Source organism: Pteronotus mesoamericanus, unplaced genomic scaffold (genome assembly GCF_021234165.1).
Source record: "Pteronotus mesoamericanus isolate MK-2021 breed Mesoamerican mustached bat unplaced genomic scaffold, CSHL_Meso_final scaffold_507, whole genome shotgun sequence".
Taxonomy (NCBI): Eukaryota; Metazoa; Chordata; class Mammalia; order Chiroptera; family Mormoopidae; genus Pteronotus; species Pteronotus mesoamericanus.
In genome coordinates, this window is record NW_026555319.1 from 13,497,611 (window position 1) to 13,520,586 (window position 22,976).

At 49.3% G+C, this 22,976-nt stretch overlaps 2 protein-coding genes across 2 annotated transcripts; one reads left to right on the forward strand and one right to left on the reverse strand.

The window, feature by feature from the left end:
• Positions 1-37: 37 nt before the first annotated feature.
• On the forward strand, positions 38-7,720 carry SRRD (SRR1 domain containing). Its single transcript, XM_054594410.1, has 7 exons — positions 38-198; positions 1,833-1,873; positions 4,427-4,686; positions 4,780-4,878; positions 6,660-6,814; positions 7,274-7,319; positions 7,499-7,720. The coding sequence occupies exons 1-7, from the start codon at positions 38-40 to the stop codon at positions 7,718-7,720; spliced, it is 984 nt and encodes a 327-aa protein (XP_054450385.1).
• Positions 7,721-7,945: 225 nt separating this feature from the next.
• TFIP11 (tuftelin interacting protein 11) lies at positions 7,946-22,410 on the reverse strand. The gene is made up of 13 exons (XM_054594409.1): positions 22,320-22,410; positions 20,477-20,694; positions 18,949-19,102; positions 18,478-18,634; positions 16,782-16,909; positions 15,115-15,267; positions 12,870-13,397; positions 12,642-12,748; positions 11,740-11,908; positions 11,021-11,264; positions 10,387-10,529; positions 9,783-9,948; positions 7,946-8,384 (listed from the first exon to the last, which is right to left on the reverse strand). The coding sequence occupies exons 2-13, from the start codon at positions 20,683-20,685 to the stop codon at positions 8,029-8,031; spliced, it is 2,514 nt and encodes an 837-aa protein (XP_054450384.1). The 5' UTR covers positions 20,686-20,694; positions 22,320-22,410; the 3' UTR covers positions 7,946-8,028.
• Positions 22,411-22,976: the final 566 nt, after the last annotated feature.

The following is a 22,976-nucleotide window of genomic DNA, read 5'->3' on the forward strand; positions in this document are numbered from 1 at the left end:
ACACGAGGGCGCCGCGCTCCCATTACGTCAGAGGCCAATGGCGGCCCCTGCGCTGGAGTCCTGGCAGGCTGTGGCTCCGCGGAGAAGGCGCTCTGGGGCCCGGCATCCGCGGCCCCGGGAAGCACTGGCGACCCGGAACCCGAGGGCGGAGCCCGAGGTGGACGGCGGAGTCGTGCTTCGTCGCATCCGGGAGGCCGAGTGAGTGCCGGGTCTGCCCTGAGTCCGAATCTTCACGCCTGTGGGAATCTCTCCGAGCCTCAGTCTCGCCATCTGTAAAGTGGGAATACGCGCAAACCTTTTAGGGGTCATTGTGAGGGTTTCACGGAGGTAAAGAGTTCATTACAAACTGGATTGTAGTAAGCGCTCAATAAAGGTTCTCGTTCCTCTTATTGCAATTTCAGCAGCGTCACCTCGGGCAAGTTATGTCATCTCTGTGCCTCAGTTTGCTGATCTTTGAGGTGGGCATGAAAAAAGTACCTGTAGACCTGTTTTGAGTATTCAGTGAATCGGTAAATGTAAACCATTTCGAACAGCGCTTCCACACTGCGCGTCGTAAGCGCACTACCAGGGTTAGCTGTTAACGTTACTCCAATGTTTTTATTAGTGTAACTGACGCCTGGGAAGCAGCACAAACACGTGGTTGTCATTTTCGTGATTCTCACTGTTAGTTAATGGAACTGCTATGTGCCTGGCACTGGCTTCAGCAATCTCCATACCTTATCAATTTGAACATCTCAGCATCGCTGTAGGATCCTGTTGGCGTCGAGTTTCAGAGAGAGAGAGAGAGAAAAATGTATGGAACCAAATTTCAAACCCATGTCTTTGCGATTCCAAATCTGTGCTTCAGAGTGCCCCATTACTCTGGTTTATCCCATTACCCATTCCTCCATTCCTTGCTCTGTGTCTTAGCACTTAGAGTAGTGCTTAATTCAGAGGACACACTCAATAAATATCTACTTTTGTTGTATTATTACCTCTTTTTTTGTGGTCCTTTACGGGCTCAATAAAGAACAGCTTTCGTTAGCACCTTTCCAGATAACAGCTGAAGTATCTTCACAACTGAAAGAAATTTTTTATGCTCCCCTCCTTGAGAATTAAGGTCAAGAGGTCAGTGACTCAGGTTACCACTATATAGACAGTGGGGCTGACCTGCGCTTGAGCTGGAGAGAAAAAGCAGCAGTGACTGTTTCTAGGATCTGAAGATGCCAATCAGAATGAGGTGCCTACGGGTCTGGAAAACTCTTAAGGCACTTTGCAAACATCTTGATGTTCCTCCTCCTCAACTTCTTCAGTGTATCGGGAGTATCCCCAGGGGCTCCCCTACTTCTACGTGCACCCCTAACTACAGTGCATTCCCCACTGCCCTGGTAGAGAGGAGCCCAGCACTTGACATGTTCTCCTGTGCATACAATCACCACTTTACAAAGTACTCCCCGCACATTCGAGCTCTCCTTTCACCTCTGTGAGGAACATGAGGGCAGATGTTTTTTCAATTCTGTCTGTTCTCTGAGCCCCCTGAACAGTGGCTTATGGCATGTCAGTTCAAATCTAGCTCTGCTGTGGACCAAGGAAATGGAGCAGACCTAGACCTGCCCCAGGAACTAGGGGCCTCCTCTGGGAAGCCCTCTCTGCTGCCCTCTCTGAGCCCCAGCAGTATGTGTTCTGGCTCTTCATGTGTTCACCATATCCTGCTGTCACTAAAGGGTGGGCTCTGTGTTTGGACACTCCATCATGCTTCCCACACCCAGGTTATGGGGAGCGGGGGTGTGATGGTCACTGTTAGGGCAGCCCTTAGAAGGATGGGAGTTTATCACGCCATTTTTTTTCAACAGGGCAGACCTGCTTATTTCTGATTTCTGGAGTTTAGCACTAGGTGAGTACCACCACACCAAGACTGAGGGTGGTAGGGTGGGAGGAGGGCCTGCCTATGAGCAAAGAAAGGAATCCCGCCCTCATCTGATAACATTTTGCTTCATGGAATGGTGTACGTGCTGGGTTCTAACTCTGACTTCCCCTTACAGCTCTGTGGTTTTGCCTCTTAGCTGACTCAGATCCTTGGTTTCTTTACCTGTGAAATGGAGATGATGATACATACCCTGTAGTGTAATTTTAAGTATTAAAGGAGGCTGTTAAGTGCTTAAAACAGAGTTTGCCTGTCGCACAGGAGGCAATGAATGTTAGCTGTCATTATAATTACTACTGAAATTTATATTGGGTTGGCCAAAAGGTCCATTACATTTTTTTATGAAATAAAAGACACATTTTTCATTTTCACCAATAACTTTATTGATTTGGATATGTTGAGTGTGCCAGCTCTTTCCTGCTATAGGCTTCTAGTGGGTAGAGGCCAGGGCTGCTGCTAAACATCTCCCAGTGCATAACACAGCCCCACAGCAAAAAATTACTTGGCCAAAATGTCAATATACCAAGAAACTCTGCAAACTACTTTTGACATGTTCCATCAGTCACAGCACCTTCTCCATACACTGCACAAATCTTTTTTTGTGTTTCAGTTGCGTTTTTACCTTTCTTGAAATAGTAAAACACAATACACTGAAAATGTGTATTTTCCTTCAATATTAAAATGGCTGCACAAAAATTCACCAGTGTTAAGTTTATTTACATTTTTTACATGTTTTTAAAAAATTTATTGATTTTAGAGAGGGAGAGAGAGACATCGATTTGTTGTTCTACTTATTCATGCATTTGTTAATTGATTCTTGAATGTGTGCTGACTAGGGATCGAACCTGAAACCTTGGTGTGTCAGGACGATGCTCTTAACCAGCTGAGCTACCGGCTAGGCGTAAGTTTTTTTTCCTTTTTAAATGCATGCTAATCTGACAGCAGTCACAATAAAGTCTAACAAAATTGTTTTGAATGAAGTTAAAGACAACTAAGCACTACTAGAGCCATTGTATGGATGAAACATATTGGACTTTTGGGCCAACCCAATATTTATCCTTTTCTTTTTCCCTGAGGTTGCAATGTAGACTCTTTTCCCCTGCAGCTATAATTTCTTCCTAAACTTTATGTGTGAGAACATAAATATTAATACATGGAGTGGGCTAACAGTAGTTATAATTTTTATTGCGGGACATTTAGTTCATTTCCTTTATTTGTTTTTTAGTTATCATAAGTTTGCAAGGAGCACCTTTATGCATAAAGTTTTTACAAAGTTTAGGATGATCTTGGGATATATTCCCAGAAATGAAATTATTCAGTGAAAGGCAGTGACCAACTTGGTATCCATTGTCTAGTTGTTTTCCAAAAAGCTTTCACCAATTCTTTTACCAGCAAGGACTAAAAGAACCAGTTTTTCATGCAGTCTTTCCTGGCTCGGTCTTATTTAAAGATATCTTTCCTGCTAAGTGAAAATTGGCATCTTCTGGAAACATAAAGCTTTTTGCTTTTTGTTTTGTTTTGCATACAGATTTGTGCAACTAAATTCAGTAACACTATAGTAAGAGGAGAGGCAAGAGAAACCTCCTCTATATGAGAAGAGTTAAAGAGAATATTTTTTGTTAGACTCTAGAAGTCCCAACATTCCTTTAAAAAAAAATTCTATTGTATTGTTTTTGCATTCCCATTTAACCCTTTATGCCCTTCACCCCCAATCACCACACTGTTGTCCATGTCCATGAGTCCTTTATCCTTTTTGCTCGATCTCTCCACCCCCATAGCTGTCTTCCCACTGAGTCTGCCTCCATTTTGCTTGTTAGTTTAGTTTGTTCATTAGATTCCACATATGAGCGAAATCATATGGTATAACTTTTTACACGTTAAATATTCCTACTCCTGCCCTGGCTGGTGTAGCTCAGTGAACTGAGCACTGGCCTGCAAACTGAAGGGTCACTGGCTTGATTCCCAGTCAGGGCACATGCGTGGGTTGCAGGCCAGGTCCCCAACTGGGGTCATGTGAGAGGCAACTGATCTATGTTTTTCTTCCTCTTTCTCCCTGCCTTCCCCTCTCTCTAAAAAAATTAATAAAATCTTTAAAAAATATTTGTATTCCTAGCCATTAATAGTGTGATATTGAGAGCTCTCCTCTATTCTTTGTTATGATAAAAAAAAAAAATCAGAACTTCAGGGCATTTACCAGGGGCCTCCTATTAAACTAGAATGTGTTTACATTAGAGGTTTAGATGGAAACAGAACCCGTAAATGAAAACTATTTCTTCTTGAAACCCGCTCTGAGGTTGAGGGCCTTGGGGGTCCAGGGACCTGGACAGCCTGTCCGCGTTTGGTGGACACGGCTGCATGTCCCAGGCACGTTTGGGAGTGGGGCCGGCAGCCCTTCTCTCCCAGGAGCTGAAGCTGTCGCTGCCCCACGCCTTCCCCCCCAGACCTGGGCCTTCTTTTGTGGGTGATTTGCCTCACAGGGACAGAGCATGCCCCCTGACTGCATTTGGGGGCCTGCTCTTTTAGAAACCATCAACAAATGTCTTAAGAAACATCTGGAACAACGGAACACCCCTGTAGGGACTCTTTCGGAAGCCATTGGAGACCTGCACCTCGACCCATCACCAGATGAGTCAGATGCGGCCCCCGGCTCCATCCCAGGAGAGACCCTGGTCACGGGGACCTGTGATTGGAAGTGTGTGTGTTATGGCATTGGGAACTTTGCCACCTGCGTCATAGCTAGAAACCAGCTGACATTTTTGCTTCTCTTCCTGGAAAAGTGCCAGGTATGTTTTTGGACTCTATTGCCCTTCCCTTGATCTTGCACACGGTGTGCGCACAGGCATTGGGTTGAAATAACTCCTTCTTCCCACCTGCAGATTCCCAGAAGTCACTGCTGGGTGTATGACCCTCTGTTTAGCCAACTTGAGATTGCAGTTCTTAACACCCTTGGGGTGACTGTCCTCCGTGAGAACGAGGTGAGTGGTTTAGGAGGGGCACGTGGGCAGGGATGTGTAGCCGCTGACCGGCTGACCCAGCCCCTGTCCCACGGGTGCCATTTTCCTTTGAAACAGCAGTCTGTGCTTCCCACTGCCTGCTTCTTTACCGCTGCCTGTGATGTGCAACTGACCAGTTACCCACATTTTGGACTGTCGTGCCCATCAGAAAAAAGTAAATTACACAGGTGGCATCAACCAGAACATGTTAGGATTACAAAATTTTTTTATGAGGGGTCTGTGTCCTGAAATTATGTGAAGTTGTTATTTACTGTTAGTGTCAAATACTGAGAGGGCACACAGTCTCAGTTCATCAAATGACCGCTTTCTGGCTGGAATTTATTCTGTTCCAAGGGAGGCAAAAAAAGGGGACAGAATATCTCCCCTCTTTGGAGCTGTAGCTCAGTCACACCCACAGCATCTGGCTGTGAGCTGTGGACAAAGCCTCTGTCCACCCCTGCATCCCCTAAAATAGTGGGAATTCAACATTTCTTGAGACCTGGGAAAAAGAAAATTAACTTCACAGAGGACTGATGCCATCATAGGCCGATGCCTTTTTGTTCTGTCTTGGTGATTATAATCATTTGATTCCTCGCTGTCCTGAAAAACTGCCATCTTATTGCTTATTATGAAACATGAAAATTAGGCCCAGCTGAGACAAGGGAATTGTTTGCGGATGTTGGCAACCTCCTCAAATGCTGCCATTTAATTCTGATTCTCTTTTCTGAGCGCCTGCTCTGTGCGAGACAGGCAGCTTGGGGAGACCAAGATAAATGGGAGCCAGCCTGCGAACCAGCAGACGATGAATCAGACAGGGAGGCAGAGCCGCACACTAGGAACTGAGACTTCTCGGAAGGAAACCCGCTCTGTTTGGGGGGATGGAGGGAGGTTTCCTGGGTCTGAGTTGGGACTTGAACATTGACCAGGAGTTTGCTGGAGGTACAGGACCAGGGTTGTAGGCAGCCCGTGCAGAGCTGGCTGTTCAGGAACCACTGCCAGTTTGTTATTAACAGAAGGGAAGCTGCAAGAATGGAAAGAGAAGAGGCCCAGAAGTAGCCGGGGCCAGGCAGCCAGAAGCAGCCGGGGCCAGGCAGCAAACAGAGGACCCTGTGTTCCCTACCAAGGAGTCTGGCTGTGGAGCAATAGTTCTCAAGAGGGGTTGTTTGAAAAGGGCTCTCTTGTGACAGGGATCTGAAGAAAGTGACAGTAGAAACACAAGAGGGTCACCAGGCCCAGTACGTGGGGACAGTAACCATCACTGCCCCTCCTGCTGTGCTGTCACAGGCCCCGGAGGCCCTTTCATTGATCCAGAGCCTTCTGTGTTCGTGGGACACACATTTGCTGAGTGAACACGAGTTCTTTCCAGACATCATGATCTCTTGACTTTTTGTCCCTTGTCATTGTATAGAGTTCATGCACATTACTAATGTAACTACTATGCCACGATGGAATGTAGGGTTTTTTTCCATGTCATACTTTGATTTGCTTTCCTCTCAGCTTCTTCCTGAGCTGTGTTGACGTAACTGACATAACATTATATAAGTTTGTGTACAATGTGATACATGTATATTGCAAAATGATAACCACAATAAGGTTAACGCATCCGTCACTTCACATAATTACATTTTTAGTGTGTGTGTGTGTGTGTGTGTGTGTGTGTGTGTGTGTGTGTGTGGTGAGAATCCTGAGCGTATTAGTCTGCCGTTTCCTCTCCCTCCCCTCGTCCTAAGAAGCGTTCACACATCTGTGCCCGTGTCCCCCAGGAGGGAAAGCGGAGCGTCTGCGGGGAGCCCACCATCTTTTACATGCTGCACTGTGGGACAGCCCTGTACAACAACCTCCTGTGGAGTAACTGGTCAGCAGACGCCCTTTCCAAGATGGTCATCATTGGGAACAGTTTCAAAGGACTAGAGGAGAGGTAAGTCCAAGGACGCGGAGGCGCTCCCTGGCCCTGAGGTGCAGCCGCGCCCTTGGAGCGGTCCGCAAGCAGAACGCGTCTCCACGACCGCTCCTCGGAAATGCTCTTGTATAGGAGACAGGACAGAGGGCTAGAGAAGTGTCAGCTCCGAGTCAGGCTCTGAAGCAAGTGAAGGGGTCTTTTTGCCCATAGTCCCTCCCTTCCCTTATGATGGGCAGAATTTTTTTTAATGGGGAAAAACCACTGGGTTTCTACCGGTCCTGTTTCACGATGCCTCTGTCTGCTCCGTCACTTTTCCCTCGATGGAATGGCTGCAGTTAGGGGGGACATTCGCATTTTCTATTGAACACCCCAGTTTTTACAGTTCTTATTTAAATTGCCTTGCCTTTCTGTTTGTCTTAAGTTGGATAAAACCACTCATACCTCCTAATCATGCTTTAAAAATTTTTTTATTTCTAGATTGTTGACAAGGATTCTGCAGAAAAACTACGCCTATGTTGCGAAGGTATCTACCTGAATAAAGGGGCTGGGATGGAAAAGGGTGTGGCATCCTATTTCTGTGTCACTGGGAACCATTCTGCCCTCACATGTCCAGGCAGATATACTCATGAGGCGCTACTGAAGGCAGAGTAGGGTTTACTGTGACGATCAAGTTTACTTTTTTTTTTTCCCTTTTGTGCTCAGATTCTAAAGGGACTGGAAGAGCACGCGTTCCCTCAGAGCCCGCAGTACACAGACACATTCAACGACACGGCTGTCCACTGGTTCCCTGTCCGAAAGCTCTGCCAGCTCTCCCCGGACACCTGGGCCTTTCGGGAAGAACCGGATTATCGGGGCTGTGAGGACCTTGAAATCATCCAGAACGAGACACAAGCTCCTTCAGCTACCGACTCAAACTTGCTCTAACGTGTGCAGTGTTGGCTGAGGCGGGAAGCAGCCGTGGCCAGAAACTAAAGGGGAGGTTGCCCCGGTGGGACCGCAGAGAACTCATCTCTGCAGTGGGCCACTCTGGCAGGAACAGAAAGCCCCTCAGCTTGGCTCTCGTGCGCAGGGGGTGATACGTTGCGGGAGGACCCAGTGAAAGAGCATTACTGTGTTTCACCTCCCTTGCAGGGAGCAATACAGAATAGAGAAGTTGCTCTTTCAGAGATGGTTTAAAGTCCTATTTATTCATACATGTGTCCCTCAGTGCAAGTGTCTGGGCCTGCCGCAGTCTACTTGGCCATGTCAATCAGGCTCTGCAGCGAGGTGGGCACCCACGTCTTCTCGCCCTGGACAAACACCACCCCCCGATCGATGTAGATGACAATGCGGCCAAAGGTGTAGAGCTGCTTCCCTTCATGTCGCTTCCCGATGACAGGCATGAAGACAATGTTGTGCTCCTCAGCCTTGGTCTCAATGAGGTCCTTAAAGTTCATGGGCACGGAGCTGGCGGCCACGCCGATGCCCCTCTGGGCCATGTTCTCGGCCTCCCGCCGCTCCTGCATGGCCTCGTACTGGAAGTCCTTCCTCCGCTCCGTGTGAGTGAGGTAGGCGATGTTCTCCCGTGCCCCGGGCTGCATGTAGGCGCCTGGGAGAGGCAGAGGGCAGGGGGGTGAGGAGAGGCGTCCCAACATGCAGGTTCTAGGCTGCAGCTGGACGAAATCTGGATGTCCCACAGGTGCCACCTCTATAAAACCTGTCACTCACCAAAGGGTAGCTGTGCCTCAGACTACAAGGCACTAAAACCGATGATCAAGCACCTAGACACCTGGCTGGAACCACATAAAAATGGGTCTGGAGATTTCTGGCTGATACCTGGTGGCCAGAGAGATTCCATTCCCACCTTGCTTGGTAGTTTTCACTCCACACTGCCAAAAAGGCAGCCTGTACTAGTTGTAGGTTTAACCTCCCCATACAGGCCTCTGGGCCCAGAAGAATTTCAAATGTATGTGGGGAGCTGAAACCTAGATGTTCACGGAGAGAGAATACAGGACCACAAGTGCCCAGTACGAGCAGCGGGGTACAGATGGGGAGCAGTGCCAGGAGTGTGGGGCCGGGGAGGCTGAAGGAAGTGCCTAGAGAGCATGAAAATAGAGATGGCCCACTGATATCCCTTGAAGGACCTGGATAAATAGCAAAATGTATTTACCTCATTCAGCATAATATTTAATCAAGTAATCTATGAATTCCAACTCTGCTTTCATGTAACAGGCTTAGTAGAAAAGAAATAAAGTCTCAGGAAATAGAAATTCCAGTCACAGCAGCCACTCCTAAGCTGTGTGACCCAGAACAAGCTCTCGGCCTTGCTGACCTTACCTGTGAAACTCCGTGAGACACTTCGAGAGATGAGCACACTAACCGAGGATTGGCTGCGGAGGCTGCCAGGACTCCTAAACTAGGCAGTGACTCACCCAGAACTGAGTCGTGTGGGGAACAGGTGTTAAACGAACAGTCAGCTGCCCACTTCTGACCCAAGACACCCATTGAGTGCTATACACAAACAGTAACTCAGTCCCCTAGGTTTTTAAAACTGAGACGGTAGGTACTGTGACTTTTTCACAGGTAAAGAAAATGGTCTGAGATGTTAAGCAACTACTGAGAGAGAGACTGAGCCATGACTGCACTGTCAGCTGTTACACGTGAGTAGCACACCCAGCGCTGGCCAAGCAGGACACGAATGAATCCTAAAATGCCACACAGCACAGTGGTTAGGAAGATGGGCGCTGGAGGTAGACCCACATAGTGTGAATCCTGCTTCAATCCGTCTCCATTCAGAGAAAGACGCGCCTCCCAGCCGCAGGAGAGCTGGCAGTGGGTGCTCGCCAACTATGGAACTGGGTCTGCTGGCTAAGAGCCAGTGTCTGCTGGAGTGGAGGGTGAGTTACGCTTCAGTCAGCCCCTGGGTAACTGAACACTGACCTGTGTCATTTACGTGTTCAGAACCACAGATCTCAGGGCCAGGACATCCCAAACAACCCCCACTCACCAACATTGGAGGACACCGCCCTGTTCATGATATCAAGTGCTTCGTTGAATTTGTCCTTGATGGATGGGTGTGCCAGCACTTGGTCTGAGAACATGGACTTCCAGCCCAGGTACCACTTGGTAATCTCCTCATAGTTGGGGCTGTTACTGAGCCAGGAGCACAGCACCTGCCAAAAGGGAACAACAGAATCTTGTACCCACAGTGGCAACAAATGGGATCAAAACATCTAAAGAGGACATTTGCTTGAATCATGGTCCTACAAGCGGGTGGTGTTTATGGGGCTGAACAGGCAGGCACTTCAGAGCATGGAATTTGGGGTCAGCTTGATAGCTAAGTGCCTTGACCCAAACTCAGCCTCAGGTCTATACTACAGGGGTATCACAGTCCCTATCCGAAAATCATGCAAATAAAGTGCTTAGAACACCTGGCACATGGCAAATGGTCAATAACTGGCAGTCACTGTTATTGCTTAACTCATTCCTTTCCTACCATGTAATTTTATTTTTGTTACATAGTCATAGCACTATCATCTATCTGACAGTTATCCAAGAATTAAGCGAACCCTCCCTGCCTCCGTCCCACCCTAACAAAGCAAGCAAAGTACCTGAAGCCACTTGGGGAAGAAGTGCTTTTCAAGAAGCCCCACGAGGCTGGAGACAGAGATCATCCCTTCCCAGTCGATGACCCAGTAAAAAGCATCCATGTGCTGCTGGTGGGGGTTGATGACTAACTCCCCAAGACACATCCCTGGAAGAGAAGCCCAGTCTTTAAGGCACAGCCACAGAAGCACAAAGAGTGGAGTCTTCTCCAGCCAGTGTTCCCCTTTGGTCTGCTTTTAACGGTCAACTGTGAGCTCTTGACATAGCAATTCTTAAAGATCAGTTTCCTCTCTAACCCAGAAATCACTCATATTTAGTATCAACTACCATGAAAATTTCAGAATACCAGTGGCTACCTCGTTACCAGAAGCCCACGCCAGACCAACCAGGAACCAGGAGGCACACTGAGTCTGGCGTGGCCACCACAGCCTTTCAGCCACTGCCGTAAGGACCCCAGCCTCATTTATTTCAGCTGCAGTGCACAAAAATGGCGCCTCTTTCAGGGTGAGAAATGGCACGTGCTTATTAGCCTTGTTACTCGGCTCACAAGCCGTGTTTAAGCAGCATGGCTGTTGTGCTGTCAGAGAAACCGCGCCACCGGGGCTGCCAGGCCTGGGTGTGTCCTCCCCGACCCCTTACCCAGCTTGGGCACTATGTTCTTGACCATGAACGCTTCCCAGGAGCCAGGGGTGAAGACGTCTTTCCAGGGCTGGAGAATGAGCTTGGCAGAGGAGTCGCTGGGGTGCCACTTCTGCAGGGCGCTGGACAGCTTGCTGCGGATGGGGGAATACAGCGGCTCCAGGCGCGCCTGCATGAGGGGCAGCCACGGGTGGATCCAAGAGTGGATGGGGACGGTGTCCGTCAGCGGGTTCCAGTTTTCCACCTGCAGGAGGAGCAGGAGAAAAGCAGTTCACGCTGCCTGTGGGACAGCCGCGTGACGCCCTGTGTAGTTCATGGTGAGGAGACCATGTGCTCTCTTGGCCGAGGTCCAGTGCTTTGCACGTGTGTGGAGGACACAGTCTCTACTTTATGTAGGGACATGTTAGGTACAAAGAGACAGCCAAGGTGCTTAGTAGGCATTTTGCGCTACGTTTCCTCAAAACAGATGCTGACCTACAAAGATAGCCATTCGATCATATTACATCTCAGAAATGACACAGTTTTAAGAAAGAAACCAAGAAGATGAATTGCCTATTAATGGGGGCTTGGGGGAGCAAAGTGCTGATCAAATGGCCGGAGTTAACACAGGACAAGACCAGCACTGACATGTTCTGTTACTTAGCAGCACTGAGATAAAGAGCAAAGCTAACAGGGTCGCCATGGTAGCCAACAAGCGCTTTCCCAGGCCCTGGCCCTACCTCTTTCTGCAGCTTGGGGAAGATGAGCTGGTCCAGTATGTTATCCAAGATCCACACGGGGATAATGTGCACCCAGCTGTCCAAGAAGTCCACCATCGGCTCACAGTTCCTTGGTTGCCACTGGGTGACAATATTTCGAACAAAGGGCATCCAGACCTCCCATATCAGCCTACAGGAGAAAGACAGAAGGCAGGCTGCTAACTGCACCGACTGGGGTCACAGTATGCAAAGTACACCAGCACCCACTTCTCTAGAAGGAGAAGGAAGAAGGCAACAGCATGGAAATCCAATCAGAAAGCCACCTGTCCAGTCCCCACACTGGCCAGACCTGCAGCTGCCTCTTCCTTGCTTTCCTGGTTGCTCACCCAACCTCGTGACCTTATTCTAGGCAGTGCCTGCCTGCCTGGCAGGGTTGCTGCGGGGTCACACAGGCTCATGGCCCCCACACTACAGCCCCTCCTCAAGGTGCCGTGTGCGTTTCCACCCTGAGCGCTCTGCAGAGCTGACGCCTCTCACCCTTTGGGTTACAGATTAACTGTCCCCCTCAGAGACTTCTGCCTCAAACCTTCCCCCAAAGAGGTGTACACTTTGTTACTCTCTACCACTGGGCCCAGTCTGTACCCCAGCTTTGTGTGCCCACTCCCTGTTCCCACCTGCCTCTCCCAGTTCCTGCAGACAGAGGCCACCTGCTCTACTGCCAGGGTAAGCCCAGCACACGCATGGTCCTCCAGAAATGCTTGGCAAGCGCAGGGTGGACCAACAAATGAGACTGCAACTCCTAGCAGTGCCTGCATGTGGCTAACAGAGGCCAGTGCCCCGCCCACCCCCCAGCGGGCAGCAACACCCCCCACCCCCACCCAGGAGACGGCAGCAGGTGTGCTCTGCACCCCTGCACGGAGTACCTGTGAAAGGCATCAGCCGAGAGGTCCTGCCCGCCGTGGGACAGGATCTGGTCATTCTCCAGGAGGCTCTTCCACTTGGAGATGATCTCGGTGCCATAGGTACAGTCCTGGAAGGAACACAGCGGCTGAGAGGGCGACGTCAGCAGCCCCTCTCACCCTCCGGACGCTCACTTGCAGCCGAGGCACACCCCAGGCCAGGGGCGGAGCGGCTGACAGCTGGTGACTCACTTTGAGGGGGTCCCACTCCTTGAAGTACTCCTTCATGAGCGGGTAGACGATGGCCACGGCGAGGTCCATGCGGTCGGACATGCGGTACTCCTCGTAGTACTTGTCCTGCAGGGTCTCGAAGACACGGGCACACTCGTCCAGGGTGAGGGGGTGGCTGCAGTTGGGCTGCATGCGCCGCTCGCACTCCTCCACCATCTCCAGGACTTTGCTGAGGTTGGAGATGACCCGCTCCTCGTGGTCCAGGACCTCCGACATCTTCTCCAGCTCGTGGGAAAGGTTGACCACCATGTCCCGCTCGTACTGCAGCTGCCGGTCGTTCTGGATGATCTCCTGCTCCGTGAGGTCGATGAGCAGCTGCAGGTTGTGCTCCAGCTCCGGCAGCGCGAAGCCCGGGGCCTTGGCCTCCCTGCCGGGCTGCGGCAGCTGCTGCGACTGCAGTGGCAGCCCGTCGTCGGGGATGTTGTGCTTGTTGCTGATCTGGCTGTAGCTGTAGTAGACCTTCTGCTCCCGGCCGGTCATGTCTATGACCTTGGAGAACGGCAGAGGGGACAGGTTACCCTCAGCACTGCTGCACTACAGAGGCCGGGAAGACACGACGCGAGTGGCAGTGTGGGAACCACACTGCTCGGCCAGCAGGGCTGGGAAGGGCAGCGGGGTCCCTGCCGCACTGGGTTAGAGGAGGCTCGGGGGCCCTTTGGACAAAGCAGGTGGAGAAGACTTTTTAGGAAAACTGATGAAATTTGAATACAGGCTGTTTAGTTGAGATGGAAATCTATTTTCATGGAAAAGTAGAGGCTATTCTGATCAAAGCAGGTAATGAAGCATATACAATCACAGTAACATTTTGGTAAAAAACACCTATGTTTTAGGCAAAGATCTGGAAGGATGTATGTCAACGTCTTAAAACTACAGGAAGGAAGGAAAATAGTATTTTATTTTTGCCTCTGTATTGCCTAATTGTCTAAAATGTACTACACACTGTTCCATAATAACTAAAAGGTTTTTTAATTTAAAAACAAAAAACATACAAAAACCCAGTTATTGGCCAAAGGCAACCTAGGAAATGAACTAATTCCAACATTTCAAGAAAACCGAGGGAAATCGGAATATGGACCCCAGTGAAAGAGAATCACTTATCATCGCTGCAGCGTGTGATCCAAGAACCATCTGCATTAGACCCCCAGGGAAAAAGAAACACTCGGGCGCAGTGTAGATTTGCTGTTGACTCAAAATCTCTGGCTGGGCCCTGGGCATATGCATTTCTTACCAGACCCCAGATAATCTGATACACGACACCCTGACATTGAGCCCCCCCCCCCGAAGACTGGGCCCCATGACACGTGCACATCGCCGATCCCACTGCAAACTACCACATGCAGCTGTCACCGCTGTTCTCTGGCTACTTGGGGGAGTAAAGGAAGACCTAAGACTATACATATAACTGAAAATGTAACCTATTCTTTTTTTTTTTTAAGATGTTATCTATTTATTTTTAGAAAAAGGAGAGAAAAATTGATCAGTTGCCTCTTGTACATGCTCTGAACAGGGACTAAACCCGCAACCCAGGCATGTGCCCTGACTGGGATTTGAACCTGTAACCATTTGCTTTGCAGTACGATGCTCAGCCAACTGAGCCACACCTGTCAGGGCCGTGATCTATTCTTAAAAAATAAAATACTCAGTGCTGGTATGCCCTGAGGGCTGTCCTATACTCCTGGCCAGAGAGCGAGCTATACCCTCTCCAGTTTTTAAGAGCCTTAAAGATCATCCTGTTCCTTTATTGTTCCGTGACTGTTCTTCTAAGAATCTATCCTTAAAAAATGAAACAAAGACAAGACTGTATGTATAAACCAGCCTGTCAAAAACAAAAACCTGAACAAAGCGAAAGGTCTAGCAATAAAGGGGAAGTAGTTACAGTGCAGCCGCTCCCTGGGACTGTGCACTCATAAAGGTGACGGCCACACTGAGTTCTCACCAAGTCCCTGGCTGTAAGCTTCAGGGAGGGCAGGCTGACTCACTGCTCTGGTGCAGTGAAGAGGGCCAGGCGCACAGGAGGGGCTGGACAGCTCACCGAGGGAGTGAGCACAGCGAATGGGAACACGCTGCTATCAAGTGAGAAAAGCAGGACTGGGAAAGAAAAAAAAAGCCTGGACAGAAGCCCCAAAGAGACCTTAGGAAAGGCTCGGTGATACTTTTTGGTTTGCCAGCGCCCCATCCCAGACCAGCTGTCCACAGGTCCACGTACCTTGACCTGAGAAAGCTCCTTCTGCGGAGCGGTGAGCTTCTTGCTGATCCTGCCCTTGGCCTTCAGCTCTTCCACTGTCCTGTAAGAGTATTTGGGCTTCTTCTTGCTTCCGCTGGGGTCTTTCCTCCACTGGCTCAGCTCCTTCTGAAACTCCTGAACAAGAGGGACACAGTCCGTCACACGAGAAAGCCCACTTTTACAGTAGGTGGGGCCACTGAGACTATGAACAGACACTCGATAGCTGCGCTCTGAAATTCTCACAAGGTTCCGTGCTAAGGATTGGGCCTGTGTGACACTGAAACCCTCCAATGACGCTCCTTGACACCCACTGCCCCTCTTGCAAATAATGAGGTCCAGAAGGCAGGGATACCAGACTGGAAAGAGAATCAAAAATGAATACGAAGGCAACAGTTACTGAGCATCTACTACATCAGGCACCCTGCTAGTTTTGAATTTACTTCATGTAAAACTTAGAAATACAACATAAAAGATTTTTTTTAAGTACATAAAACCCTGGTTCTAATTTAAAATGAAGTTAAATAAGTAGGCCCCTAAGTTTCAAGGCAAAACTATCTTTTACAAGCAGCGTTTGCAGAACTTTTCTGTAGGAAGATCCAAAGGAGGAAAGTGTTAGTCTGAGGGTGGTAGAGTTCAGCCCACAGAAGTGGATATTGTGTTTGTCACTTTGTTTTTTCTCATGGTTTAACATTTGTAATGTTTCCTCAAAAAAATAAAAAAAAATCTGGACTTCCACTTCAGGGAAATCATTAAATCAGGCAATACTGATTTAATGATTTAAATCAATTACGGCAATACTTGCCTAGAGCCGAATAGAAACTACCCCTTTAGACGGGCTATGCCCTCGCCTGCCTGCCTCCGGCCCCGCCACGCCTTGCCATCTCATACCCGGCTCACCTGCCTCACTATGGTGCACGCCTGGCACCTGTCAGCTTCTAAGTCTGAGCACCCCTGACTCAGCGATCAACCCCACATTATCAAATGTCTCCCTCAGTAAAAGGACAAGGACGGTAATGATGTGTCTTTGCAGCATAAATGCAAAGGGGGAACGAGTAACACATCAATCAAGAGAGCCGCCCCCTGCTGTCGCCGGAGCAAAGCAATGCACAACTGACAGCAGATGGCTCCCCGCTGTACGTGGGACGAGACCCTAGCACCTAAATGGCCTTCGAGGCCGGCTGGTGTGGGCCTCCCACCTCAATGCACTCCCTTCCCCTCCCTGCTTGGTGCACTACTGTCCTGCCGCACCGGCTCCTTAATGTCTCCTCACTGTCAAGCTCAGGGCTGCTCTGTCCTTGGCCTCCTGACTCGCCAGGTGTTAACTGTAACGTTGTCTTCCTAAGAGGTCTTCCCTGACCACCACATTTATTAATAGTGCGTCACCCTCCCCACCCCCTGCGCCCGCACACACACCCCTACCTTATTTTCTACCTTGGCACCTCTTAGCACTTACTGCTTTCTAACCCCACTGTAGGTGACTGTGCGCTGACTGTGCGCCAGGCTCTAAGCTGTTTACACCCACCCTCCAGCGCAGAGACTGGCACATACTGTGCAATAACCCCATGAAGCCTGACAATGCAAAAATGCATGAACGAACGAATAAAAATGGCACAGACACCACCCACCCACCCCTTCCGACTTCCAGTCACCTCTTCAGCTTCTTCTTCCGAGTCAACCACAGGGAAGTCTTGCAGGGACTGAGTGGTCCGCTCTGAGCCATAAGCTCCCACGGCACCTTTTCCCTTTCTCTGTTTGGCTTCGATTGGGTTAATGATACCTGATAAGTTTCAGCAAAAGAAAAAGAGAGACTTCAGGTCACAGCAATTTCGTATTTTAACAGGGCACTTTGTGAACTCACGCGACCTGGAACCTGACACACAATGGCACACGGCCCGGGGAGGGGCGCTGTCCCCTGCCCTGGGGACACCACCTGCGTCCTGTGGGACGTGGGCCTCCAGAGCACCCCTGCTGCTATAGAGCAGTGTGCCGACAGGAGGTTCTCTATGTCCTGTGCACAGACTTCATTTCCCCTTGGAGGCACTTTTCGTGGATAAAGGAAAAGAGAACAATTCATCTGTAGCAGGGAACTCTGGCAGAGTAAATTCTGTGCGCACTCGGAGGCCTTTAACACGGAAAGCGAAGTAATTCAGGTAACATACTGATTCTGACCGGAGCAGGTGTGGCTGCACTTGGGACTCCGTCTATTTTACATTCATCCCAACTATGTTTAACTCGTTTTATACCATGTTTAAGCCGTGGAAATAAATGCTCTTATAAAAGAGTTGATAACCAAAACCATATGACAACAAAAATTTCCCCTCAGCCCAAACTTCCCACGGTCCCCCACCCCTAGTTAGCACCACTGACATCTCAAATTAGAACATTCCCCTCTCTCATTCCTGGCCGCCATTTCTACCTTCACTTCACTTCATTTCACCTCACGGGTTTTTCCAAAAGCTAATATTTTCAACACCTAACCTGGATTTAACTTGCACAACTAGTCACGGCGTGTAAATTACAGACACTACCACGGGTTACATCCTTTGGGTGACTGGCCCTGAACCAGGGCTCAAGGACAAGGAAACCGGAAGACTGCAAGTGCCTGGGGCACGGGGCTCTGGCACCGAGGAGGTAAGAACGTGCGAGGGGAGCTGTGTCTTGGCGGGGCTGGGGGACGAAGGACAAGAGGAGGCGGTGCTCCTCGGGAAGATGGAGGTGGCTGCTGCAGGATTTGCTCAGCCAAGTTTATAGCCACATGCCTCTTGCTATTAAAAAAGCTACACACAACGTTTTATTGATAGTCCTGAAGGAAAAATGGCTATTTTTGCAAAACTGAAACTCTTGTGAGCAGGGAAAGCAGGGACTCTCATGCTTTCAGGGCCCGGGAAGGTTAATGAAAACAAGTCAAGCAGCCTCGGGGGAGACAGCAGGGAGGGGTGGAGCCCGCTTCCCAGAGAAGGCCACAGGCACTGTCCCGGGACAGCTAGGGCTCAGCTGAACCAGTTACTGCCAGACAAGCCTAGAATATTAGGTGAGACTGTCGGATGTGTAGTGCTGGCAACAAACTCAACATTTTTAGAAACACAGGACAGGCCAAAAAGAAGCTTGTCTTTAACCTATGGACTTGCAAACTGTTTTAGACCCTAACCCTCTCCTCTTGCTGAAACAAGTATTTCACCTGAGCTGGATAAAGCAAGGGAGCTCAGGAACAGAGCTGGTCTTGTGCTAGGCCAGGCGGAGGAGTCTGAACCCTTTCGAAGGAGAAAAAGCAGGCCACGCCCGCAGCGCTCTCCTTGCCTCCGCCCGGCCCCCCTCCCGCAGGACCACAAGGGTGAGGGTGCCTACCTTGGGCGTTCTTCCCGAGGCCCCTTCCAGGGACGTAGCCCATCTTCTGCAGAAGCTTCTGCCCGATTCCTTTTGTGTGTCTTTCCCAGCTGCCAAAATCCATGAATGACTTGGTTCCTCCTGCAAAACCTTTCTGGCTGGGTTTAAAATTGCCACCCTGAAAGGACACATCAGAGCTGAGGTGATGAAAAAGAAAAAGGAGAGAAACCTAAGAAAGCAAGCTTAGCTGATGGGAAAACTGGCCTAGCAGCCACAGAGCACTACGCAACATGTCACACAGACCAAATGTGTATCTGCGACGTATGTGAGGAAAGAAAAGAGGCTGCACTGCGCACCCCACACCGCGCAGCAACCAGCCTCCAGCGGAGCTCCCCCACTCCCCCACCCCCACCTCACTCCTCAGAGACGCTCAGGCTGCAACGACCTTCCAAGGCTATTACTAAGCTCACAGTCCTTCAATAAAGATGCTACCGTTTTTAATTTCTTTGGTCCGAAATCCTTAGGAAATTCATCCTGTTTAACGGGTTTCTCTTCTTCATCGGAATCTTCCAGCTCCGCCTCCTCTGCCGCCCCCTTCTTGAGCCCGGCACTGATGAAGTTGACCGGCGCAGAGTAGTCACGGGCCCTGCAGGCAGACACAGCGCCCCGTGGGGTAGTTCAGAAAGAGCTCTTCCACAGCCATCCCTTGCCATGGCTCTGCTGACCAAAGAGCTCCTCACCGTGGACCTCGTGGGGTCCATTTTAAAACAGCAGCATGTTTGCTTAATATCAAAAGGGCCCAGGTCTGGCTTCCTGTGGCCACACGTAACATTTTTATCTGATGGGCTCAGTTCAGCTCTATGGCTGCAGAGCTATCAGTATCAGTGTAGAGTTGATTAAATTTTCAGAAAATGATAATCCAGCTTCCCTTTTACATTTTTTAAAGTGCCAAGACTGGTGTGTTACACTTACTTTAAAAAGCATTTGTTTTGGACACTCTTTCAAATACAAAGTCAAAGAGACATTCTGTTAGCTAAGAATCATCAATAAATATTAAAAATTAAGAGGTTATATGAATGGAAAGTATATTAACAATTATATCAAACTAAGAAAAAGTGCATGTCCATTAAATTTATTTGTAAGTGAAAACTAAACTAAAATACCTAAGAAATTAACTCTTGAGACTGAAAGTATTAATTTTAGCTGATTGCCTCAAGAACAGTACTTAAGTCATTAACCACAGTTCCCTTTTGTATAAACTGAAGCCAGTACCTCTGTATTCTGTGGTTAAAGAAACAGGGAAAAGGTCCTAATGAAAAACCCTGGGAATACTGCAAAATAAAGTGATAGTTTATAAAATGACTAACGTAGAAATTAAACATCCCCACAAGAGCAATAAAACTGAGAGAATTCTTTCCTAGAGGATGCACTGTAACTTAATGGGTAACAACAGCCTGCTCTCTAGAGACAGGCAGGCCCAGAGCCGCACGACCTAGCCGTGTGGCCTTCGGCTGCAGTTCCGTACCCTGTAAAATGGGGCGGTGGTTGTGGTACCTTTCCCATAAGGTAAATGAGACCAAGTGTATGAAGAACCCTGGACAAGTAAGCAGCCAGTAGGTTGCCGGGGAGAGGGAAGACCTCTCCCCGGCCCTCTCAGAACAGGTCAAAAATCCTAGCGTGTGCTCTCCCTCAGGGCCCAAGTCATCGCTACGAACTTCCACGTGAGCTGTTGATTAATGCCTATCTCCGTCCACGAGGGTCTGGGCTCTTCGCAGGGACTGGGTCTACCACACAAGGCCCTTCATAACTACTCCGCAAACGCCAACTGCTGATTAAATCAGCAAAAGGGCAGCACTCTAGCCTAAAGAGAAAACCGAGCCTTCCTGGCTGATATCATAGCAAAGGGACTCAGTAGGGCTGGGAGAGAAGCATATTTAGTGGGGTTTATCCCCAAATCCCTCTCCACCTACCCCAATCCCTTCCCTGCTGCCAAGGGAAGCGGCCCCCCGCTAGCCAGTACCGTTTGCCTCCAAAGCTGGGCCGCTCTTCATCCGAGTCGCGCTCTGCCCACACTCCATAGGTGGCCTCTTCCTTGGTCTGCCAATGCCGCTGCCGGTTGGGGTTGAACTCATTCTGTAGATCCCAGTCAGTGATCTCAAAGTTCTCCCTCTCGTCCTCATCGTCATCCATGTGGCCTTCCCCGTCCCGGTACAAGTGGGACAGTGACATGGCCCGTCACTAAAGGAACAGACAAAAAAGGCACAGTCTGCGGCAAGTTCTAAGAGCATCAAGAGAAGACTTCCTTTTGAGTTCCTAGTCTTAATGTCTTCAGAACTTCCTCCAGACTCAGAGTCCATTAAAATCGATCCAAAAAGCAGACATTAAGAACATACGTTAAAAAACAATCAGCATGAAAACAGGCAGAACAAAAGATCAGTCCCTGTGACTCTTCAGCATGTATTTCCTTGTCCTAGTCAGTGTCATAAAACATCTCTCACACAAACCACCCAAGAATAACTAAGTTATTCCATAAACGATCGCCTCACAAAGTGTGTAGGCCTCATCCAGGGCTCCACATTTTTGTAATTTTTTTTCTATTGTTGAGAAAAAGTTACATCTGGACCCTTGGCAGTCCTGGAAAGTGACTTCTTCAGAATATGCTTCCTGAAACACGTAACTTGATGACACTCTAAGATTCAATTTTCCTCCCGAAACACAAACCAACCTCTTCTTATAAGCTGGAAGGCAGTTGTGACCAAGACCACTACCTTAACAATCAAAGAGCTCAACTGGAATAGAAAATTCAGCTCTTGTTAACTGGGTGACGCGATTCAGCCATGTCTTTCTTAAACACATTAACTGCCATACCAGCCTTAGAGAATGTCTGCAAGACAGAGCCGATGAGATGGTACGTAAAAAACACTTAACTCAGAATAAGTGCTCGAGGAACAACCACTGTTACTGTAGTCCCCTGATTACCTTTGGCATTATGGCGATCATCATGGCCATTATTAGATTCGGGAGGGAACCTAGCAAAGTAACTGTGAAATCAGGTGCTAAAATCACAGCCTGAGTTCAAATCCCCACTCTACCAGGCACTCAGTGTGAGAGTAGTAAATGCACACTAAGTTCCCAGCGTGGTGCACTCTACAATAACACATTCACTATGCGACAGCAATGGTGATTCTTGTCTACCAGTTGCTGCAAGCAGCCTTCAGAGACAAGGAGTTCATGACTTCTACAGGCAATGTCAACTGCTCAGCTCTGTTTGATGGTTTCCCCTGCTTACTGTACTCACTGGTGCACCGGTTGGGTGCCTCTGGATCCAACGCACTCAGGAGTGCAAAGGAGAAAAATGTTTTGCGGCGTCCAGGAAACATGGGAGACAATAATGCTACTGCCTCCCTGGGCAGAGGACATGGTAACAATCACAGGGTTGTCACGAGTTAAAGAGCCCTCAGTTAGTGCTAACTACTTGCCGGACGCTTCAGGCCAACAACCCAGCATAGTATCAAGACACTTCTACAAGACTGGTTCTGTCGGTGTTTCCATGCTCCGGGTGAGGAAAATGGAAAAGTTAATAAAACGACTTGCCCTAAGTTCCACAGCTGGCCAAGGCTTGAAGCCAGGTGGGCTTGATGCTAAGGCTCCGCCGTCTCTCTACCCTACAGTCCCGGCTTCACGCTGTAGGTTTGGTGCCCGGCTCGACCGAGGCCCCGATTTCCAGGTAACCCCGAGCGGGCCCGCCCCTCTCCCGTCTCGGCAGAGCTGCGAAGCCCACACGACCTGCCTCCCCGAGTGCTCGCACCCACTCCCTTCTGGGACGGAGTTCTCCGTCCCTTCCACTCCCCAGCCCAGCTCACCTCGTCCAGCTTCGACGTCCCAAAACACTGTTCCACTCAGTGAGAGAAACGCGCCGTTCTGGATGTCGGAACCCGGATGCGCCGGGACCGGCGCGCCGGAAATGACGTTTCTATAGCGGAAATGGCGCGCTGGTTGCCTTGGAAGCAACGGAAGGCTTGAATTGCTTTCGTTTAGGGCTGCAGGATTGAGATGGAAGAAGGAAAACTCTCAGACTTTCAGGACCCCAAGTGGCTGGGTGGTGCCATCCCCGCTAAGTCGGCCTCCCTGCCGTGCCCGCTTGGTGGCAACGCCCAGCCTATAATGAATGGTGTGGACCTCGCTGAGCGTTCTTGGCCGACTCCTTTGCCAGCCTGGAATTCTAAATCTGTAAAGTTAGGATATAGGACTAGTTCATATGATAGTTGTGAGGAATTGTGTGAGATATTAAGGCGGTCGAAACACGGCATTCACATGGGAATAATGAAGGTCAAGACTGTATCCTGCACCTTTGGGGTCCCTCAGTATAAGCATCCTGCGGGCACAGAGCCTTATCTAGGATTTGAGGGAATGAAGGAATGAATGGGCAAACTCTAGAGGTTCCAAGTATTCCCTCCACAAAATCTTTCCATTTTCTTTCTTTCCAACAGGTTCAGAAAATTCGATGAACAAAATCATCG